General features: G+C 51.7%; 1 protein-coding gene across 1 annotated transcript in view; it reads right to left on the reverse strand.

Annotated features, from left to right (window-relative positions):
- Positions 1 to 8713: 8713 nt before the first annotated feature.
- LOC123356577 (corticotropin-releasing factor receptor 1) overlaps positions 8714 to 22023 on the reverse strand; it is an 82234-nt gene continuing 68924 nt past the window's right edge. Inside the window, exons 10-13 of the mRNA XM_044999943.1 lie at positions 20139 to 20224; positions 15513 to 15648; positions 14802 to 14843; positions 8714 to 8854 (exon numbers count right to left, since the gene is read on the reverse strand). Of these exons, the coding sequence (XP_044855878.1) occupies positions 8714 to 8854; positions 14802 to 14843; positions 15513 to 15648; positions 20139 to 20224 (405 nt within the window). The remainder of the gene's footprint in view (positions 8855 to 14801; positions 14844 to 15512; positions 15649 to 20138; positions 20225 to 22023) is intronic.

The raw sequence follows: 22023 nt of genomic DNA on the forward strand, positions 1-22023 counted from the left end.
CCGAAGGGCGGCCCACACAATGTCTCTGAATGGACGTGACCCCAAGGGCCGCGGGTTTAACTAAACCGAGTCAAAGACCCATCTAGTGACCAGTACAGAGCCCGGTGGTAGAGACACTGACCTCTAGGCCTTGCTTGCTTCGATGCAGAGGGCCTCGGGGAAAACCCCAGTGAGGGAGGAGAGGTACTGGAGCCAAAGGACAAGACTGGCACAAAACCAAACGGGGATCAAGTGGCCATGATGAAATGTAGGCTTGACATGAGAAGAGGGTTTCTAAGCAGCAGCAGAGGAAGGTTCTGGAACAGCCTGCCAGTAAGAGCAGTGGGGCCAGGAGACCCCAGGAGGCCGGACTAGATGATCATTGTGGTCTCACCTGGCTTTAGAATCTGTGAAGATGGAGCTTGATAAATTTATGAATGGGATGATATGGTGGGATTGCCTCTGTTACCCAGGAAGTCCTGTGTTTGAACAGGGCATCTCTTGTTCCCGAGACATATCGTGACATGATTGGAGGGTTACCACAGGATCATCTCGCCCTGCTAGAAGCTTGTCAGGAGATCTGAGGACAGCAAGCGACAGCTCATTAATCTGGGAATTGAGAACTTCCGTTAATGTTTGCAGGGTTGTGGTAGCCGTGTTGGTCCCAGGATATTAGACAGACAAGGTGGACGAGGTAATATCTTGTATTGACCCAGCATCTGTTTGTGAGAGAGACCAGCTTTCAAGCTGACATTGGGCTGAAGACTTGAAGAAGAGCTCTGGGTAGCTCGAAAGCTTCTCTCTCACCAACAGACATTGGTCCAATACAAGATGTTACCTCACCCTGCTTCGCTCTCTTAAATATAATTATCATGTAATCAGCAGGAACCTAGAATTATTATTTATGTAATAATATCATTAATAGATTTATCTATTATTTATATTTATGTGCCTAGTGCTTCTGCCCCTCAAGCTCGGCGCAACACGTGAATTAATTCTGCATGAGGCTAACCTGCCCAGCCAGAGATGTTTGTGTCCGAGTTTCAGCAGTAAACAGAGGTCCGTGGCATGGCATTCAGTTTTGCTTGGCCTTGCCCCCGGGGAACTGCATTGCAACGTTCTTATAGCTTGGCCCAGCTAGTGAGGAACAGCCTCGGAGGCCTCATGCAGAAATTCAAATAACACTGTGGTTTTCCAGCCCTGCCACCTCAGCCTGTGAATTTGGTCACAGTCTAAAGGGAGGCGGGGGGAGGGAGGCCAAGGGTTAACCTGGTTTGTGCCTGAAATGGCGTTTTAGCTACTCCTCAGCCTCCGAGTTAGTCCTGAACCAATCACCCCACTGGATTACACTCACTGGGGGCGCTGTGCCGTAGAGAGTTGTGGAGGGGATTCAGTAGGGGGCGCTCTCCTCTCTGATTAAAATGCCCCAAAGTGGTGGTAGGGGGGATCCTGTGCTGCCGGGAATGGTGTTGGTGGCTCAGTAGGGGGCGCTCTGCCCTCTGAGTCAGCGCTGAGCCCAGTACAATGCTGGGAGGCTCTATGAGTGGGCTGGCGCAGTAGGGGGCGCTCGCCGCTACATGTAGAAATTGACAGCTTGAGCCATGTAATCATTTCTCAAACATATCATAGTAATAATTAGCACTTCCTGTCTGCAAACCACACCGCCGATCCCACCCAACTCCCCTCGCATATCGTGACCCCCGTAACAGATGGGGAACAGAGGTGCAAAGGGGGCGGGCTTTGGGGGCTCACATTAAAGTGACAGGAATAGTAATACCCACAGCGTACTTGTTAGCAGTAGATGCAGCACAGAGTGGGTAAGTAATTTGCCCCAGGTCTTCTCAGCTCTATCCACTAGGCCACACTGCCTTCCAAGTTGCCAGGTTAATTCTACAGATCACCACCCAATTTTAGCTCATTTGGTACCCAAAAAGAAATAGCAGGAGCAGGTTCTGCTTTGTATTTTGTGCCCTGGCTTCAACCCCTGATGCTTTCTGATGACCATCATCGGCTGGAACTTGCAGACCGTGCCCTTGGATCTGAGGGTCTTCAGCCCCCTCCTGGCTCTGGTCTTTTGGAAGCAGTCCCTCTTGAGATGTCCTAAATGTGGGGAGAAAAGGCAGGACTCCGGGGTCCCATTCAAGAGGTGTGAAGAGCCACGACTGAACCAACTCTTCCTTCTCCGGGGCACAAACACACCCGCAACGTCCCGGTGAAATAATTAAAAGCAGTTTTAATCGAACAGAGTTGAGAGTACACCGGGCAACACACAGATTTGTAAAGCAAATTGTGTACATCTGAACAATCGTAGAACAGGAGGATGAAATAAATAGCGACACACACACACAGAGCTGCTTTTTGTTGTCGTTTTTGAAAAAAATAAATCAGAGTGCTTTGTGCCAAAATGACACGCACCGCTTTTAAAACGCCCTTCGACCCAGGACTTTGGGGTGGTTTCTTAAAGTCAATGACATTATCATTTCGTATGTACAGTGAAAACACCCCCAGGGCATATCCCTTCTGTGAAGCAGAAGCTCCACTGATATCTCCCACCAGCACACAATGGATACATCAAACTGACCTTGTGGGCAGCTGATTGGGGGTTCTGGGTCATGATTCAGCTCCCAGTTTGAAATGCTGCCCTTTGCTGAGAGAGGGCGGCAGTGAAATCCGCACACAATGCTGTACCCACGACAGGGTGGCCTTGCTGATTGGGATGTAAGCTGTGTGCTAGTCAAAGCACTCGGAAATCCCGTTCCATTGCCTGGACAAAGTGAGGCCTCTCGGAGAAGCAAAATAAAGCGGCGAGGTTTCGTTTTGTGGCTCCTAGGTGAGATGGTTCCAAATCTTTATGCAGGTGATTGCCCCTGGTGAGGCGCCTCCATGCTGGCCACTGGGAGCAGGATACAGGGAGAGGGCGAAAGGGATTAGTCAGCCAGCTTGAGGTCTCCCAAACTGGCACCGTCCTGCATCCATTCTCCTGGGCACCCAAGGGCAAACTAAGGTCAGTGGCCCTCATGAGGGGATCCCAAGGAGGGAGTGCCCTGGTCCCTTGGGGCCGATGGATTTCCCTGTTAAAGTGTATCCCAATGGGTGGGAATCTCCTGAAGGTGATGGTTTGTTTAGGCAGCAGTTTTTATAGCTTGTGGGATGACAATGTTCGTTTCGGTTATTTGCTGAGGTGTTAGGCTGCAGGGCAAAAATCTGACCGTGAAATCACGGGGCACTGGTGCCATTCCACACGGCACTGGCAGAGACGTCGGGTTGACGGCAAGTTGGACATCCCACATCGGCTTGTCTCCCTGGAATCTGATGAATGCCATTCCTGGATCTGCTTGCGCTCGTTTCATTCTCTTTAGAGTTCACTTTTCATATCAGATCCCTCCGCACCCTGGAGCAGGTGAGCGTTGTTTGACTCTGCCTATTGTAAACGGGTTCATTTGAATCAGGTTCTACGCGGCAGCCCTAGTGCAGGGAATCCCATCCGGCTGGAAAACAAGGAGTTCCTGGGTCCCATTCCTGGCTCTGACACGCCGTCAGCAAAGTACTGAGCCACTGCCTTGTTCCTGGAGCTGGGCGCCACGTTTTTATTGAAATATTGTTTTGCCGATATCAAAATGCTGAGAAAAAGTGTCAATTTGACAATGGTGCATTTGGCAAAACTTCCCCCTACGAAGCAATTTGATATTATCCTCGCTCGACATTTTTGGCATGGACCGCTGTGATTTTTCAGTTTGAAACGATTTTTGACATGCAATGTATTGCGTTTTCTTATATTTTTAAAAAAGGTGAAAGGGTTTCCAAAGGTTGAAATTGAAATGAAATGTTTTGATTTTACCAACGTGAAACCCATGGACCCAAAGTGATTTTTCCTCCCAGAATTTCCTTTCACAGGAAAATTAGATTTTGTTTGTTTGTTACAGGTTTGGAAGGGAACAAATTTAGAAACTGTGAAATTCCTTTTGAAATGGAAAATCCAGGTTCTGCCCAGCTCTACTCATTTCTCCACAATGCTGCAGCACCCCGGAATTATTTTGGGGAAGTCCTGTCTATGGCCTGTATTGTACCGGAGATCAGACTAGATGATCACAAGGGACCCTTCTGGCCTTGGTATCTATGAACTTCTGTCTTCAGGTTGTGTCCTGGCTTGGATGCCATGATGTTGCTGCATCACCATGTGCTGGTGAATCACCCCAATGAGAGAGCAACATCTTCAAGTTAGAACATGGTAACTATGACCCTCAGCATCAATTTAGGGCTTTTTCAATGACCTGTGGGTCATGAAGCAATTTCTGGGTATGTGGTCATGGGTGGACCTAAAAGGTCCAGAGATGGAGCTCAGTTCAGGGAACGTCCTGAAGGTTGGATGGAGGTTTTCATTGTGTGTTTTCTTCTTCTCCTCTCTAGCACCTTTCATTCCAGGATAACAAAGGGGTTTGTGAATATTAATGTGAAGCCTCAAAACTCACTTTTGTGGAAGTAGCATTAGCCCCACTTAATAGTGGAGAAAACTGAGCCACAGAAAGGTGAAGTGACTTGCCCAAGGTCCTACAGTGAGTCAGTGGCAGAGTGGGGATTAGAAGCCAGGGGTTCTCAGGAATGATGCATCTCCTAAAGCAGAAGGAAGCTAGTCTAGTCAGTCCTTTAACCATTACACCATCCTGCCCTTTAAGAAGTGCACTATCCTTGCCCTTATTAGAACTGTTTGTAATGGCAACACTGATGAAATCTTGGCCCCGGTGCAGTTAATAGCAAAACACCCATTGACTTCAGTGGGGGTCAGAATTTCACCCCATGTCGGTAAATTTCGCATTGGGCCCACCTGCCCCTGAGCACTAACTAGCTCATGTTCGGGGAGGATTAAGGCGAAATGGGACCCACAAACCACACCCCTGCTTAGCCCCTTTGCCAGACAGACGATCCTTCCCACACTCCATCCATCCGGGAAATATTCTGTTGTGAGAACTGCTGGCTCATCAGCCACGTGGAACTGTCAGACACAGATGTGACATGCGTGTGTAGGGAACATGGGACAGTTCAAACAAGCACAAGAAATGGCCATCAGGGGAATCGGCCAGGACCCCAGAGAGAACCAAGCCTGGTACAGGCTCACCCTGTCCGGAGTGGTACTTCCTGGAATGAGACATGCTGCCTGGCTAGCATTGGGTCACCAACCCCGGTTGTCCTTCTCTGAATGGCACAGCCTTGTGAAGTCATAGATTTTAAGGCCAGAAGGACTCTGATGATCCTCTAGTCTGACCGCCTGCATACCACAGTCCTGAAAATGTCACCCTGTGATTGTGGCAGTAGCACAGGCCCATTTCCATGTAAAGCCTCCTGGTGATGATGAATTTGCCAGGCCTCTTGCTAATCTGTTCCAAGAATTAATTCCCCTTGGTGCATCTGGTTTCCCTTTTGAACTTTCCTGGCTGCAGCTTCCAGCTGGTGGATTTTGTTCTGCCTCTGCCAGCTACCTAAAAGAGGCCTCTACAACTGATATATTCTCTTGGCATTGGTATGGATGGATAGGGCTTCTGCGTTCAGGTTTTAACTGATAAACACTGATCACACACCCTGGATACAGAACCCCCAAACCAACCAGTGTTTAGCCAGTAACACTGAAAAACACCAGAAATGGTTTCTCAATTTGCGAGGATTTCACCCCTTTCCCAGCCCTGTGTGTTTACAGAGGTGATGTCCCTACTCACTGGCTTGTATCTATAGGCTTGTCTACACGGAGCACCAATGCGGACTACGGGAATGTGACTTCTAAAGCGCACTAGGGTGTTGCGCATGAATTGGTCTGTGTAAACCTTGCTGGTGTGCACCAGTTTCCCTACTGCACATGAACATGGTGCAGTTTGCTACAGTACGAGGTGTATATCCAAAGGGAAAGCCCTGAAAATAACCCAGTTTTTGGAGAGCTACACAGAACTCAAAAATGGCTAAAAATACCCCTCCCCAATGAAATTAATAAACCCTGAAAAATAGGACCCTACTCATAGACCACGAATAAATTGTCCTTTAACCATCTTGGATAAACGAAGCAGATGGAGCTCCATTAGACTCTCACTGGAAGGCAGGTTTTGCAGATCTTGAGTCAACCGGATAGGTTTTTTTCTAAACCCTCGCCAGTTGTTGAACATCCTTTTTGAAGTACGGACACCGGGTCTGGATTAGGGGTCTCCAAGGCCGTAGACAGAGATAGGGCCATGGAGTGAGAGGGGTATTTCAGAGAAGATGCTGGCACTCTTGGTAGAACTTAATAATGCCGAGCAAGGACTTTTGGAGGAAGGTCAGTACAAGGAGATGGGTGTAGGTCTGTCACATAGGGTTGGGTGGGAAACGGATTCCCCGTCCCATGAACCTTTTTCGGATTTTGAACATTTTTCCTGTCCCAAGTTAGGTTCGAGAGTTCCACCTTTCATCCCTTTTATGACCCCCCTCACAACCTCCCTCCCCCAAATTTCACTTTGGGCCAATTGAAACATTTATTTCAATTTCAACCATTTTTTAAAAAATGTCGTTACTCTAATAAGCTTTAGTTTCTGAACAAAAAGTGCTTTTGACTTGGAAAACCATTTAGAAAACATCAAAACGGGTCCTTTCTGGAACTTCGAAACTTTCTTTTCAACAGCTGAGGAATTCGTCGTAACTCAGCTGTTCCTGAGAAATCTTGCAGTTTAGAAAAATGGACATTTTTTGGAAGAAAAACCGGTTCATCGAAGAATTCCTGACTAGCTCCACTGTCACTCCCAGGAGTTTATGGGCTGAGAAAAGCAGGATTTGCATTTCTTTGTTGGTCATCTGCGATTTTTCCGTAGAGAAGGCACAAGCAAACCCTGCCCACAAACGAGCTGGTCCCTGGCTCTCAGCTAAAGCAGTTCAGGGCAGCTGGGAATATTTTCCACACAGCTCTACCCACCAGAGGGTGTAGCCACACAAGGCCGAAGATCCAGAAATCTGGAGGGTTTATGCAAATGAGTCAGTATCCTCATTTGCACACTGAATGAATATGCATAAATATGCGGAAGTAGCTGGATTGTAAAACTGCCGGTTTCAGAACATGCCACCCACGACTCCATGCTTTCTGCAGTTCTCCATCTCAGCTGTACGCCCTTCGGGAACAGAGCCCGGAGGAGCAGCTTGAGACCAGGGGGCAGCTCAGCCCCACGGCCCCTGCTGCCTCCCCACAGCTCTCCTGCGGGAATTGCGGCCTGTAGACAATGCAGCAGAGTTGGACCAAATTTTGCTTATGTTAGGAAAAAAAATACATCAAAGCCGTGTGGTCTGATGAAGCATAAACCCAAGGTGCTTTATGTGTGTGTGAGTTGCATGAGTGTGAGTGTGTAGGTGTGTGTAGGAGAGTGAATGTGTGTGTGAGGGGGTGTGTGTGCATGTGGCTTTGGGAGAAGTTAAAAGATTTTGTGGCGCTTTTGATTCCCTCTTCCCACGGATCTGGGTGTGAACCCAAGTGTCCTCCAAATCCTCGTCTCGCCATGGGCAGAAGCCAACCCGCCCCCAATTCAGTTTTCCCTGGTGTTTCAATGGGAGCTGCCTTCCTAAGGCCAGAGGAGTGAGCGTGAGGGCCGGTCCCTGGGGCGAATGCTGCAGTGAAGACTCAGGCTCAGGTTACTCTCACAAACGCTGAATTCACACAGCTACGTGTGGGCCTGGCTGCAGGTCCTCGCCAGGCACCGTGTGCTGGGGTTGGGGGCAGGGGGGGGAGCAGGGTGACCCCAGTGCTGCAGCAGGCCGCATGGCAGGAGCTGCCGTGTGACCTTGCCAGGTGTCCCGCTTGGTGCGGGGCGACAGGGTGGATGTGGGGGGATGAATAATCGCAGGGTCGTAATAAAACGGAGGCATAAGGCAAAGCACAGAAATGGCCCCAGGCAAACTGCGTTCATGGCCCAAGCAGCTGGTCTGTCCTCTGGGTTAACGCACATCAGGGCATCCCTCCCCATCACCGCCGCTTGCAGAGGTTCTTCAGGGCATCTGCGCTGGCAGCAGGAGCCTGGAAGCAGCGTTTACCAGCCTTAACCCCCAGAACGGGTTAGCAGCGCCATGGGTGGCAGTGGCTTCTGACAGGGCCGTTCCCGAGGTGCCATCGCCATGTGCCACAAACAGGGCTTTCACGACACCTTTGGATGCAGACCTGCCGTGCAGCCGCTGAACCAGAGTGAGGAATTTATACCCACAGTGACATGCATGGGAATGGGGAGAGAGGCAAGAACGCCGACAGGTCACATCCCAGCCACATGACCAGCGCTAGCAGGACCGGGGCTCTCACTGGACGAACACGGGTTTCCGCTACACCTGCTGCTAGGTCAGGATTGGGGCGGATGCTGGACTCTGCCGGATCTCCAACAAACCCGGCATCACTCGGGGAATTGCTCTGCCCTCAGCCGGCCTTGGGATAATGTGAAGCCCTCACTGGATCATTGTCCTCAGTTTCTGTAGGCTTGCCAGGGCCACCAGATACTGCCCAGACCCACAGTCCTGAGCCAGGGAGGTTCTGGCCTCACAAGGGTTTGGGAGAATAAGATCTGGTCTCCCAGGGCAGACACTGGCGAGGGGTTTCTTTGGTGTCGGACAGTCCCCGCCGGGGCTCGTGGGGCTGGGTGGTCCGTCCTGGAAGTACATGGCCCACAGGCCGTGCTCAGTCTGCAGTGCAAGCAGCGGAGACTCTGCTGCAAACCCCGGCCCCCCTCCCACGCGATGGCTTCCTCCCCGCTCAGACACCTGTCGACTGCTTGATGCTGTGGAAGCTGACGCGTGTCGGCGACGTAGGGATGGACATGGCTCTGGCCACGCGGGCGCGGATGGAGTGCTTGTCCTGCCACCGGTGCCATCTCTTCCGCACGGCGGAACGGACCTGCCAACACATTGCAAAGCACACAGGGCATTTACTACTATGCTGCCGGATTTTCCTTAGACCTGAGGCAGAACTGGGGCAAGATTTCCCTCTCCCATTGCACGGCCTTGCAATACAGCTTAGAGCTAAGGGGCTGAAAGCAGGTTACAGACATCAATGAACTAAGCCCTCAAACTCCCCAGGAGGAAGGGACAGTTCATGGCATTATCCCGTTTTTGTCGATGGGGAAACTGAGGCACAGAGCAGCGAGTTGACTTGCCCAAGGTCAGCCTGGAGTTCTGGGGCTTGCCTTATGCTGGAGATCCAACTAGGTGATCAGAGTGGAGCCTTCTGACCCCCAGAGCCTACAAATCTGCGAACAATTCTTATCCCAGTGTGCCGGGGGGAGAGCTGAGGCAGATGCGGGGGGCAGAGCATTTGCAAAAGGTCACCCCACTGGGACGTGGCAATGGGAGATTCGAGCCCAGCAGTTCTGACTCCAAACCCTTTGCTCTGACAAGGCAGCCTCCTTCCCAGAGCCAGGAGTAGGGTCCTGTCTCCCAGGCCCGGCTAGTCACTCTCCATGGCTGGCCACTGACCTCCATAAATCCCATCTTTAAAGGCCTGACAGGAAACGAGAGCAATGAACCCAGCTCCAGGAACACGAAAGAGCGAGCAGGAGATAAATCCGGCCTTCGGCTATAATAAAAAGGGGCCAGCGGCTCAGAAACCTGAGGCTGTCCAGTGTGTGACGGAGGGCAAGCAAGCGATGGGCTCACAGTCTCTTTATTACTTGTCTGGGCCGCATCTGTGTCTGTTCTAACCTAGAGCGGCGCAGATGCCTTGGGTGCCTGGTAAAGATCAGAGAGTCACAGACTCCAAGGCCAGCAGGGCCCATCGTGCTAATCTAGTCTGACTTCCCGGATGCAAAGAGTTACTGCAGGAGGGCGGCTTATTGACAGCAAGGTGCGAATTCCACCAACGGGAACAGAAGCCACTGGGGCGGATGAAACAGCCGCGTGGGGACAGATTTCTTAGTGCCCGTCCTTAGCCTTCCAAATATTTAACACCTGGAGATCTGGGCTGCTAACTAGCTGGCACTGCCCCCTTTCCGTTCCCCTGGCTCCGAGCTACTCGAGTCAGTGCAGGGGACAGTTGTTTCCCACGGAACCGCCCCGGCAGGCAATCCGGTCTCGGCGCTGCAGCAGAACCAGGCCACACGCACCGCGCAGCCCAGCAGCGTGTCCTGTCCGACAGCAGAGCTAGGAATGGGATCGAAGAGCCTGGTTTATGTAATGGCTACTGGGCGTGTCTGCATCTCGGCGCTTCATGACCCTGGTCGAGCACTGAAATTCCTGAGGGCTTTGAAATTCCCAGATCGTCTCCAGTGGGGGTCCCATCCTAAGCTGCCTGTTACTTGCTCACAGGGGCAAATGCCAACTGCTCGCCCAGCTTGCCCTGCTGCAATCCTATGGGAGGCCCCGGCAGCCCAGTGATGAGATGGAGAATCATAGACTATCAGGGTTGGAAGGGACCTCAGGAGGTTCTAGTCCAACCCCCTGCTCAAAGCAGGGCTAATCCCCAGCTAAATCATCCCAGCCAGGGCTTTATCAAGCTGGGCCTTAAAAACCTCTAAAGGAAGGAGATTCCACCACCTCCCTAGGGAACCCATTCCAGTGCTTCACCACCCTCCTAGTGAAATAGTGTTTCCTAATATCCAACCTAAACCTCCCCACTGCAACTTGAGACCATTGCTCCTTGTTCTGTCATCTGCCACCACTGAGAACAGCCGAGCTCCATCCTCTTTGGAACCCCCCTTCAGGCAGTTGAAGGCTGCTATCAAATCCCCCCTCACGCTTCTCTTCTGCAGACTAAATAACCCCAGTTCCCTCGGCCTCTCCTCATAAGTCTTGTGCCCCAGCCTCTCCTCTGCCCTCCGCTGGACTCGTTCCGGTTTGTCCACATCCTTTCTGTAGTGGGGGCCCCAAAACTGGACACAATACTCCAGGTGTGGCCTCACCAGTGCTGAATAGAGGGGAATAATCACGTCCCTCAATCTGCTGGCAATGCTCCTACTAATGCAGCCCAATATGCCTTTAGCCTTCTTGGCAACAAGGGCACACTGCTAACTCATATCCAGCTTCTCATCCACTGTAATCCCCTGTCCTTTTCTGCAGAACTGCTGCTTAGCCAGTCGGTCCCCAGCTTGTAGCAGTGCATGGGATTCTTCCGTCCTAAGTGCAGGACTCTGCACTTAGAGACACAAGGAGGCTGCTGCTCATGGCGTGAGCTGCCGAGGAGAAGGCTCTTTTACCCACGGTGTCTATAGGTTTGGGCAGAGAGGACGCCAATGCTAAAGGAAGGGAGTGGGGAGGGCTGTACAGAGAGAGAAGGTCAAAGGTGGAGTGGAGGGTGGATTTTGAACTGGGTCCAAACCGTGTTGGTGAGTGGGGTGCATGGGGCCATGCTTCTTTAAGGAGGGAGGCAGCATTCTGCACTTGCTAGACTCTGGAGAGCTGTGATTGGGGATGTGGCTGGACAGCAGCTGCTGCAGGGGAATAGACCTGTAGGACCCAAGGAGGAAAGAGACAGACGGGAAGTCGTAGCATATGCGGGATGTTGCAGAAGGAAATGACAGGCAGATTTGTGACACAGGAGATGAGGGAGGAGAAGGGGAGTTCGGGGTCAAAAATCCACATCGGAAAAAATAGCCTCTCTCCACCTGCTACAAATTCAGTAGCTGGCAGCATCTTCCCCTTGTTCTGGGCTTTGAGTTTCTTTATGACTTAGACAGGAAACATGCTTTGGAACACACATCTCAAATAATATCATTGTTATATGTAGCCCTGCCATTGTTATCAGACGGCAGTGCTACATATAGACCGACACATTCTTTTTCTTAGTGTGTGAGCAAGGTTTTAGCCTTGGAAGAAATGCTGTGTTGTTGGTTTTCAGATGCAGTTTCCTTGGGGGGAGCTGTTGCAAGTAGCAGGAGAGTTTGCTCTCTGCCTTAACCTCTGTAAGCAGAGTCTGTTCTGGGGATAGAGTTGGGAGCTGGGCATTGGGATTTTGGCTGTGTGTACTGAAAGAGGGGATTGCCTGTGTGCTCTCTGTGCCCACCTCTGTTCCAGGACTGATGAATATACAGTAAATAAACAAATTACACCAATATCCCCTGCCTTCACATTACCGATTTCTCCTCTAACAGGATGTGGTCTTGCAAGGTCCCGACATCTGCTACCTCTCCACAGAGGGGTGCTGTTATTATTTACCACGTGCTGAATTGCCAAGAGGACTCAGGGCACACAGAGGAGTCAGGGCTGTGCCCCAAGGAGGTTGCAAGCTAGTCTGCAGGGAAGCTGATAACAGAGTCACACATCGGCTCCCTGGTCTCCAACACGCTGCATTAAAACCCTCCATGCGTAACCTGGAAAAACCAGCACTGGCCTTCCTTTGTCCCCATCTTGGCTGCCTCCTTGTAGGCTCAGGAAGGATTCCGAGCTGCTTCCCAACAGTCCCTCTTGGAAGTCCCACTTTCAGTTCCTCCACAGCCCTGGCTAATTTGCAGCAATGCACCCAGTCACCAAGACGTCTGTCCCTTCCCCTCCATGCTGATCTTAGCATGCGTTGCAAAGCCCCCTGGATTCCGAGTTCATCCCATCCCACATCTCCCCTCGGGGTTTCAAGCTCCCCAGGAGCCATTCCAGCACATTTATCTTTTCAGCCCCTTTCTAGCTAATGTTCCTTCCCTGTTGGAAGTGGCTGTTGGGGCAGGAATGCTGTCACGTGATTAGAGGAAGAGACATGGAGTAGGACTCACCGGCTCCTATGCCTGGCTTTGGGAGGAAGTTCTGGTTAGTGGTTAGAGCAGGGAAGTGGGCGTCAGGACTCCAGTTGCACTGCAAACTCTGCCACTGACTCACCGCATGACCCTTGGCCATGTTACTTCTCGAGTTCTCTCTCTGTAAATGGGGGCCAGGCTAATTCTCCACGGGTGTGTTGTGAGGATGAATTGGTAAATAGCTGAGTGCCAGGCATTATGGCGCAAATCCTCAAGTGCTTCCACCAGAGGTTAGGAGCCTAAACACCTTGGAGGAGTTGGGCCTATTTAGAACATAAGAACGGCCAGACTGAGTCAGACCAAAGGTCCATCCAGCCCTGTGTCCTGTCTGCCGACAGTGGCCAGTGCCAGATGTTTCAGAGGGAATGAACAGACCAGGAGATCATCAAGTGATCTGCTCCCCGGGTTGCTCCTTGGTCACTTCTGGCCTGACTGACCACAGCAAACTGCCTGTTATCAAAGCGTAAGCCCTGAAGGGGCTTAGAGCATCAATCAGCCTCAGTGACCGAACAAACGCCCCCGCCTTGGTGACGGGAAGGGCAAAGCCAATCTCATCCTTGAATTATTAACTAGACCATTTTGCTGCTTGGCAGAAGGTGGGAAACAGGTTAAAAAAGAAAGTTTTTGAAAATAATAGTAAAAAAAAATCCATCCACCAAGATCCCAGGACAGAAAGCAGCCACGGTGGGTGAATTCTTTAGCAAACACCAGACTGTTAGCTCACAGAGCTGCTGTCTTGGGAGCTGTCTCTCCCCGAGGGAAGGCTATTGACGGGTACAGCAAAGAGATGCCGTGTTTTCCTTCCGCGTCGGAAAAGGCTTTTTATGCCCCCTGTCCCCCGGGATCTGCTGTATCTGTCTTGTACCCAGCCATCCGTGCTTACAGCTAGCAAAGGTGTGAAAGCAATTGCAGGGAGGCATAGTTCTTAGTCCTGCCATGAGGGCAGGGGACTGGACTAGATGACCTCTCGAGGTCCCTTCCAGTCCTAGGATTCTGTGCGAAACACGGAAACACAACTGATCAGCCCAGAGAGGGGCTTTGGTTTGGCCAGCCACGTTCCTTTTCTCTTGGGTCCCGATGCGCTAGGTTTGGGGAAACGATCCCTGTATTCAAACAGACGGTGCACCCGCCACTGGCGTGCCGCCCCGGCAAACTCTGCTCATCTTAGGAAAGGGTTTACAGGGACCCCACCTAATGGACAAATTGGACTGGGGTCTCGTCGTGACGGTTTTCCCATGCACTGTGTCAAACTAGCCTCATGCTCCTTCGGCCAGCCCAGCGGCGCCGTTTCTCCGGCCATGGGAGCAGAGTCGGCTGAAATGGCCTCGGGGAAAAGGAAGTGAAATGAAAAATGGGGCCAAACTGAACATTTGCCTGGAAAGTTTCGTTCCGGCTGAAATTTCCCAAGACCGAATTGTTTTTCAGTAAAAGCCTTTGGTGAAAATGTTGGGCTTTCAGGAAAATGTTTGGCTTCTGATGTGCAAAATCTGACCCTTTTCACCAACCCCCCCAACCCAACTTCCCCCCCAATTAATGTTTTTAAGACACTGAAAATATTTGTTTCCAGTTCTCCTTTTTTGTTGAAAAACCCCCCAAACCCAAGGCATTTTAATGGGAAATTCTGATGAAAGCGATTCAAGCCTGAGGTTTTCCCATGACGAATACTTGCCATTTTTTGACCTGCTCTCCCCAGAAGTGACGTGTGTGCACGTCTCCTGCTTACACAGTTTCGTACCTTGGAAATTAATCCTAAGGAGGGCGACAGTCCCAGAATCTGTTCAGTACAGACAGGGATTGTAGCAACTGCATACAGCTGTGACTGCCTCTTGGCCTTCCAGACGATGCAGTGCTGAGTTTGTTCCTGAAATGCAGGACTGGGAGCTGGCGTATTTGTGAATAGCGCCGATTACAAGCTCTGGGGGAACAGATCTGGCAGTGCCGGGGGAAGATGGCTCCCATTGATGAATTGACTCCTTTGGGACCACGCCCAGCTCTGCCGATGCACCTCGGTCCCTGGCCTTTACCCCTGGGCTGTTTCATTTGCCAGGCACAGAAGGAACCGCCATGTGGGAGCCGTAAAGCTGAGAGATCCCCTTCCATCCCCCCACCTCACCAGGAAACGCTCACCTCGCTGTTCAGGAAGCAATAGAAGACCGAGACAAAGAAGCCCTAGAAGAAAGAAACACAGTCGTTACGATCTGTGGGGGACCAGGGCCCACGGGCTGCTCTGGGGCTGACAGCCACCTGCATTGCATTGATCAGACATGTCCATTCTTGTCATATGTGCTTTGCTTAAAGCCCGAGCTCCTGGAGTCAAGTGATGGAGTGAGAATCTTGGCTGCAAAACAGGAAGTTTCTAGCCCTGGTGGTTGCAGAGAAAAGCTGGAAATGTGAGCGGGGTGTGACTAGGGTGACCTGATGTCCCGATTTTATAGGGACAGTCCCGATTTTTGGGTCTTTTTCTTATCTAGGCTCCTAGTCCCCCTCACCCCCGTCTCGATTTTTCACACTTGCTGTCTGGTCACCCTAGGTGTGACCATCGACAGGCCCAGAAATCAGAAGGCAAAGAAATAGACTCCCCTCAATTCATGCCTTTAATCTCACGATTTTTAAGCCAATCTCTGGTTTGTTGAGGTGTGGAGCCCGCCTGGCTAAAATCTTGCCATTTCACAGTGTAGAACCCAGCAGTGAGGGTGGCTTCTGGTCTCAATATGGCCAGGATGTGCATCTGATGCAACTTCAGGCACATTTTCCAGCTGGGAGACATGGGCCTGCCGGTGCAGGCAGGGTTCTGGCCAGGAGGGGATGATGCTGGATGCATACCCCTGGGACGCATACCTGGAAAGACTGCAGGAAGGAGTTGAAGTAGATGAAAACCACCCGGGAGATCTCGTCTTCCCCCGGATTCACGAAGAACAGCATGTAGGTGATGCCCAGCAGCGGCAGCAGGACCAGCGTGGCCTTCACTGCTTTCCTGAGGAAGGAACACGGGGTTCGACCACGTCAGCACTGCAGCAGATTCCTCCCCCTGCCGCTACCCTGGGCAGATCCGAGCAGGGAGGCTGGGATCTCTGTCTCTTACTGGAGAAAGGTACAGCAATCAGGTTATTGTGAGCCAGGGGAGTGGGGCAGCCACAGACGCTCGCTGGAACGATGATAATCAATGGGTTGTGGTAATCATAGAATCACAGAATCTCAGGGTTGGAAGGGGCCTCAGGAGGTATCTAGTCCAACCCCCTGCTCAAAGCAGGACCAATCCCCAACTAAATCATCCCAGCCAGGGCTTTGTCAAGCCTGACCTTAAAAACCTCTAAGGAAGGAGATTCCACCACCTCCCTAGGGAACCCATTCCAGTGCTTCACCACCCTCTGAATGAAAAAGTTTTTCCTAATATCCAACTTAAACCTCCCCCACTGAAACTTGAGACCATTACTCATTCTTCTGTCATCTGCTACCACTGAGAACAGTCTAGATCCATCCTCTTTGGAACCCCCTTTCAGGTAGTTGAAAGCAGCTATCAAATCTCCCCTCATTCTTCTCTTCTGCAGATTAAACGATCCCAGTTCCCTCAGCCTCTCCTCATAAGTCATGTGCTCCAGCCCCCTAATCATTTTTGTTGCCCTCCGGGGTACAAACTATCTAGGCATGACAGAGTAGGTCGTGTGGGTGGGGCAGTGGCACTGTATGTGAAAGAAAGCACGGAATCAAATATTGGAAAAATCTTAAATGACTCAAACTGTACCAGAGAATCCCTCTGGATAGACGTTTCATGCTTGATTAACATAAGTATAGCAGCAGGAATATATTACCGACCACCGGATCAGAATGGTGCCTGTGAAATACTCAGGAAGATTAGGGAGGCTACACAAACAGAAACCCCAATAATAATGGGGGATTTCAGCTAGTCCCATAGTGACCGGGTATGTGTCACCTCAGGATGGGATGCAGAGAGAAATTTTCTAGACACCAAACTTTCTAGACTGGTTCTTGGAGCAGCTAGTCCTGGATCCTACAAGGGCAGAGGCAGTTCTTGATTCAGTCCTAAGTGGTGCATAGGGTCAGGTCCAGGAGGTGAATATAGCTGGACCGCTGGTAATGGAGGCCATCCTGTAATTAAATTTAACGTCCTTGTGAGGAGGAAAATATCAAAGACACTCACCATGGTAGCATTTAACTTCAAAAGGGGAACTACATAAAAACGAGGAGGCTAGTTAAACAGAAATTAAAAGAAACAGTCACAAGAGTGACACGCCTGCAAACTGCATGGAAACTTAAAAAAAACCCAAACACATCATAACAGAGGCTCAAATTAAATATATACCCCAAATTAAAAAAAAAAGAGGACCAAAAAATGCCACCATAGTTAAAAAACAAGGTAAAAGAGGCAGTTAGAGGCAAAAACGCATCCTTTAAAAACTGGAAGTCAAATCCTACAGAGGAAAATAGAAAGGTGCATCAATTCTGGCATGTCAAGAAGAAAAGTATAATTAGGCAAAAAAGAATTTGAAGAGAAACTAGCAAAAGACACAAAAACTAACAGCAAAAATAAAATAAAATAAAAATTAAGTCCATCAGAAGCAGGAAGCCTTCCAAACAATCTGTGGGGTCACTGGATGATCGAGGTGCTAAAGGAACACTCAAGGAAGACAAGGTTGTTGCGAGAAGCTAAATGAATGCTTTGCATTGGTCTTCACTGAAGAGTATGCCAGGAAGTTTCCCGCACCTGAGCCATTATTTTCAGGTGACAAACCTCAGGAACTGTCCCAGATTGAGGTGTCAATAGGAGGAGGTTTGGGAACAAATTGATAAATTAAATCTTAAGAAGTCACCAGGACCAGATGGGATTCACCCAAGAGTTCTGAAGGAACTCAGATATAAAATTGAAGAACTACTAATTCTGGTATGTAACCTATCACTTCAGTCAGCCTCTGTACCAGGTGATGGGAGGTTAGCTAATGTAACACCAATTTTAAAAAAAGCTCCAGAGGTGATCCTGGCAATTACATGCCAGTAAGCCTGACTTCAGTACCAGGCAAATTGGTTAAAACTGTAGTAAAGAACAGAATTATCAGACACATAGATAAACACTATATGCAGGGGAAGAGTCAACACAGCTTTTGTAAAGGGAAATCATGCCTCACTAATCTATTAGAATCCTTTGAGGGGCTCAGCAAACACGTGGCCAAGAGTGATCCCATCGATATAGTGTACCTGGACCTGGAACTAAAATGATTAGGAGGTGGAACAGCTTCCATATGGGGAGAGATTAAAAAGCTTGGGACTGTTTAGCTTGGAAAAGAGGGGGGGATAAGAGAGAGGTCTATAAAATCATGACTGGTGTAGAGAAAGTGAATAAGGACGTGTTTTTTACCCCTTCACACAAGAACCGTGGGTCACTCCAGTGAAATGAATAAGCAGCAGGTTTATAACAAACATAAGGAAGTATTTCTTCACACAACGCACAGTCAACCTGTGGAACTCATCGCCTGGGGACGTTGTGAAGGACAAAAGTATAACAGGGTTCAAAAGAGAACTAGCTAAGTTCATGGAGGACAGGTCCATCAATGGCTATTAGCCAGGAGGGGCGGGGACACAATCTTGTGCTCTGGCTGTCCCTAAGCCTCAGAAACTGTCAAGGTAAGTGCAAAGCCATCCTCGTCTCAACCATGTGCTAGGTACATCCTGGGTCCTGTCCTGCAGGGGAAGCTTCCCCCAATAACATCAAGCTCCTGTAAGAAAGACAGTCCCATGGGAATGAGCCCCCTAAATAGTTTTTAAAATCTGGACCAGCGTCCCTGCAAGACCCCTGGAATGGTAGGACTTGGCAATTGTCTCATTTTGGAACATGCTGCCCAGCAGAGGAAGGGTTAAATTTTCTGTGCCACGTGCCGGCAAAAGCTCTGGCAGGCAGGTGTTTGAGCTGCATCGATTAATTCCTCCTACTTTGTCCTTTGCTTTGCTCCCAAGTGGCGATTTAATTCTCACCTCCGTGCCAGGATTGGCAGGGCCAGCTGTGGGGAGCAGAAGGGTAGCTCCCACTGCGGGAGGCTTTTGCAAAGACAGTCATTCAGCTACTAATTGCTGCCTTTTGGGGAGGACCCAGCGGCCCGCAGTCTCTGCCATGGGCTCGCTGGCTGGCGTTTTCAAAAGCCCTGAGTGATCAGGGTGATTATGGTTAAGGGGGGATGTGCTCTGAAGTCACTTTGGTGCTTTTCAGAGGGAGACCCCCGCCTCTGAAAGCCTGGCCCGTCACACCCCCTGACCCGTCGCACTTGGCTGGGAGGGCCTGGCATCATTGTCCTTTTTGCCTGCGTCCCCGTCAGTGTGAAAGTTGCCAGCACCCCTCGGGGCCGCATTGCCCCTGCAGGAACCGGAGGAGATCATTCACTAATGAGGGCTCCAGATGGATTCAGAGACAGTGCTGCTGAAATGCAGCCACCTCTGGGGTGGGGCATGGCAAAGTGCGTGGGAGGAATGGGAAACGTTTGGCCAGGAACAGCAGGGCAAAACCAGAGCGCTCTCAGAGCCAGGAGCAGGGATCTTTACATAGGGTGGCCAACGCTATACTCACACGAAACCGAACGCCCTTGCCCCGCCTCCTGCCCCGCCCCTCCTCCAAGGCCCCGCCTCTTCCCCACCCCTTCTCCAAGGCCCCACCCCCTGCTCACTCCATCCTCCCCTCCCTCTGTCGCTTGCTCTCCCCACCCTCACTCGCTCATTTTCACTGGGCTGGCTCAGGGGGGTTGGGTGTGGGTGGGGTGAGGGCTCTGGGAAGAGGCCAGTGATGAAGGGTTTGGGGTGAAGGAGGGGGCTCTTGGCTGCAGAGTGGAGCCCAGGGGTTTGGAGTATGGGAGGGGGCTCTGGGCTGGGGCAGGAGGTTGGGGTGCAGGGGAGGTGAGAGCTCTAGCTGGAGGTGCGGGCTCTGGTGTGGGGCTGGGGATGAGGGATTTGGGGTGCAGGAGGGAGCTCCGGGTTGGGGCTGAGGGGTTTGGAGTGTGGTAGGGAGCTCCAGCTGGGGGGTGCAGACTCTTGGGTTGGGGCTGGGGATGAGGGGGCTGGGATGTAGGAGAGTGCTCCAGGCTGGGACTGAGGGGCTCAGAGGGCGGGAGGGGGATCAGGGCTGGGGCAGGGGGTTGGGGCGCAGGGGGGACTAAGGGGTGCAGGCCTAGGAGCCGGCGTTACTAGATTATTGAACTCAGGGAGCTGGCGCCCAGGCCCCGGTGCTAGGAGCAGCCAGTGCCGAGGGTAGAGCCGAGAGGCAAGGCCGGGGCATTCCCATGCCGTGACTACTGCCCAGCTTTTGAAAGGCCCATGGAGGCCTAGGGCAGCCGGTGGCCAGCTGGGGCAGCTCTCCCTGGTGCTTTATTCGTACGCCAGGCGAGAAGTGAATGGGGGGCCCCCCTCAGCCAAGCTGTCACTCCGCAGCGCGGGCTGTCACTGGCATTCGGGCGTGCGTGCTGCTACCTGTACTGCATGGTCTCCGAGGTGGTCGAGGCTCGGAGCTTGGTCATGAGGATTCGGACGATGTTGAATAAGAAGATGAAGTTGATCTGCAAGAGACAAAAGGTGGAACGTTGCCAGGGTTTGCACGGCTCCCACACCTCACCCCGCGCGCCGTGGAACAATCCCGAAAGCAGCAAAGAGTCCTGTGGCACCTTATAGACTAACAGACAGACAGACAGACGAACAGTCCCGAAAGGACTCTGGAAAAAATAAAATCTAGTGCCCAGAGACCAGCAGAGCCTCTGCCCATAGCACAAGCCTTCTCTGGACACCTGCACTGGGTCCTGATTTCATGCCCACAGGGAATGAGGTTGGTGTTTCATTCCGTTTCCTAGCAGGTATCCGTCCGTAGCATTAAGTTCCCCTAGAAGCTGGCACAATTGGTCCCTCCTTAAAGGATCGGGAGTGGACTAGCAGGCAGGATTGGGGTTATGGACAGAGCTGCAGGTACGGTGCTCAGGGCTGTAAGGGGAGTGGGTGGGGTGTCGCATCTCCTAAGCACACTGGATTTTGCAGGATGTGCCATGCGTTTGGCTGTCAGGCACAAGCTCCTCACCAAACACCCCACACCCTAGGGGACGGCAGAGCCCAGAGCCAGAAGCCAAGGTGCTTCATTCCCACCGTGACTGGCTGCTGGGTCTGTTTCTGTGCCGCTTCCAACCCTTCTGCTGACCCAGGCCTCTAACGCGGCAGCTCTGCGGCTAATCCACTCAGCCACGAGGCTTTCAAAGCGCACGGGCTCAATACGTGTCACTAACCTCGGCTCCGACCACTAGGCCACACTCCCCGCCCAGAGTCTGGACTCCTGCTCGCCACTGTTCTCCTGCAGCCTAGCAGTAGTTTGCAACCCACTGGCCAAGCGTGCGTCAAATCCTCCTCTAGTGGCTAGGCTGCAGAGCGTGTTATTTATCATGATTATTATGGTCACGCCTAAGGACCAATCAAGAACGGGCCCCTACTGTGCCAGGTGCTGTACAGACGTAGGGCAGTCGCTGGTCCCTGCCCCGAAGAGCTTACAAGTGAAATAGAGCAGCCAGACCCGGAGCAGGGACGGGATAGAAACACAGAGCCGTGAGTTAGGAGGGGATCAGCTGAACAGGAAGCAAAGGGAAGGGCAGGGGATGAGGGGGACAGGGCAGGGGCGAGGGAACGTTCTCTGAATGTCCCAAGGTTCCTGCTTTGGCTGCTTTCTGCTCTGAGCAGCTGGAGTCCCTGGCTGGGTCCTCTCGGCAGCTTTCCCCTCCAGCCATGGCTGCGTCCGTCACTCAAACACCCCCTTCCGGACCATCGGGCCCCGATAATTTGTACTGGCTTCCCGCCCCCGTCGGCCCTGGCCAGGAGAGGTGGATGGCTAATGCTTTAGTCCAACACAAGTCGCTGGGCGCAATCCAGGCATCACTGGGTGAACTTTAAGGGCTGGTGCTATACAGGAGGTCAGACTAGAACAGGGAATCAAATAGCCCCTCTGTAAAGCTTATGTGGCAGAGACCCTCCATTTAGAGATGCAGCCCAGCCCCCGTCTCTTGGGGTCCAGTTACCAGATGAAGCTGAAATCTTAACGCTGTTTCGCTTCAGCTGGTGGGAAAAAGCACAGCACCCCCCCACCCCAGTGATTACCCTGGCATGAGGCGGGCATCAGACCCGGCCGAGCCAGACTCACTCACTGCGCACAGGCATGGCAGGGGGAAACAGGCCCTAGAGGGGAGCAGACCCCCCCCCCGAGAGCCGGGCCACCTGCCCTATGCCCGGTGGGTGCCCCCGGCACCCAGCGACTGATGTATTCATCTCAAGGCAGCAGGTCTGATCTCAAAGGGCTCATACGGTGCCCCGGGAGCCGAGCTGGACT

Source organism: Mauremys mutica, chromosome 25 (genome assembly GCF_020497125.1).
Source record: "Mauremys mutica isolate MM-2020 ecotype Southern chromosome 25, ASM2049712v1, whole genome shotgun sequence".
Lineage (NCBI taxonomy): Eukaryota > Metazoa > Chordata > Testudines > Geoemydidae > Mauremys > Mauremys mutica.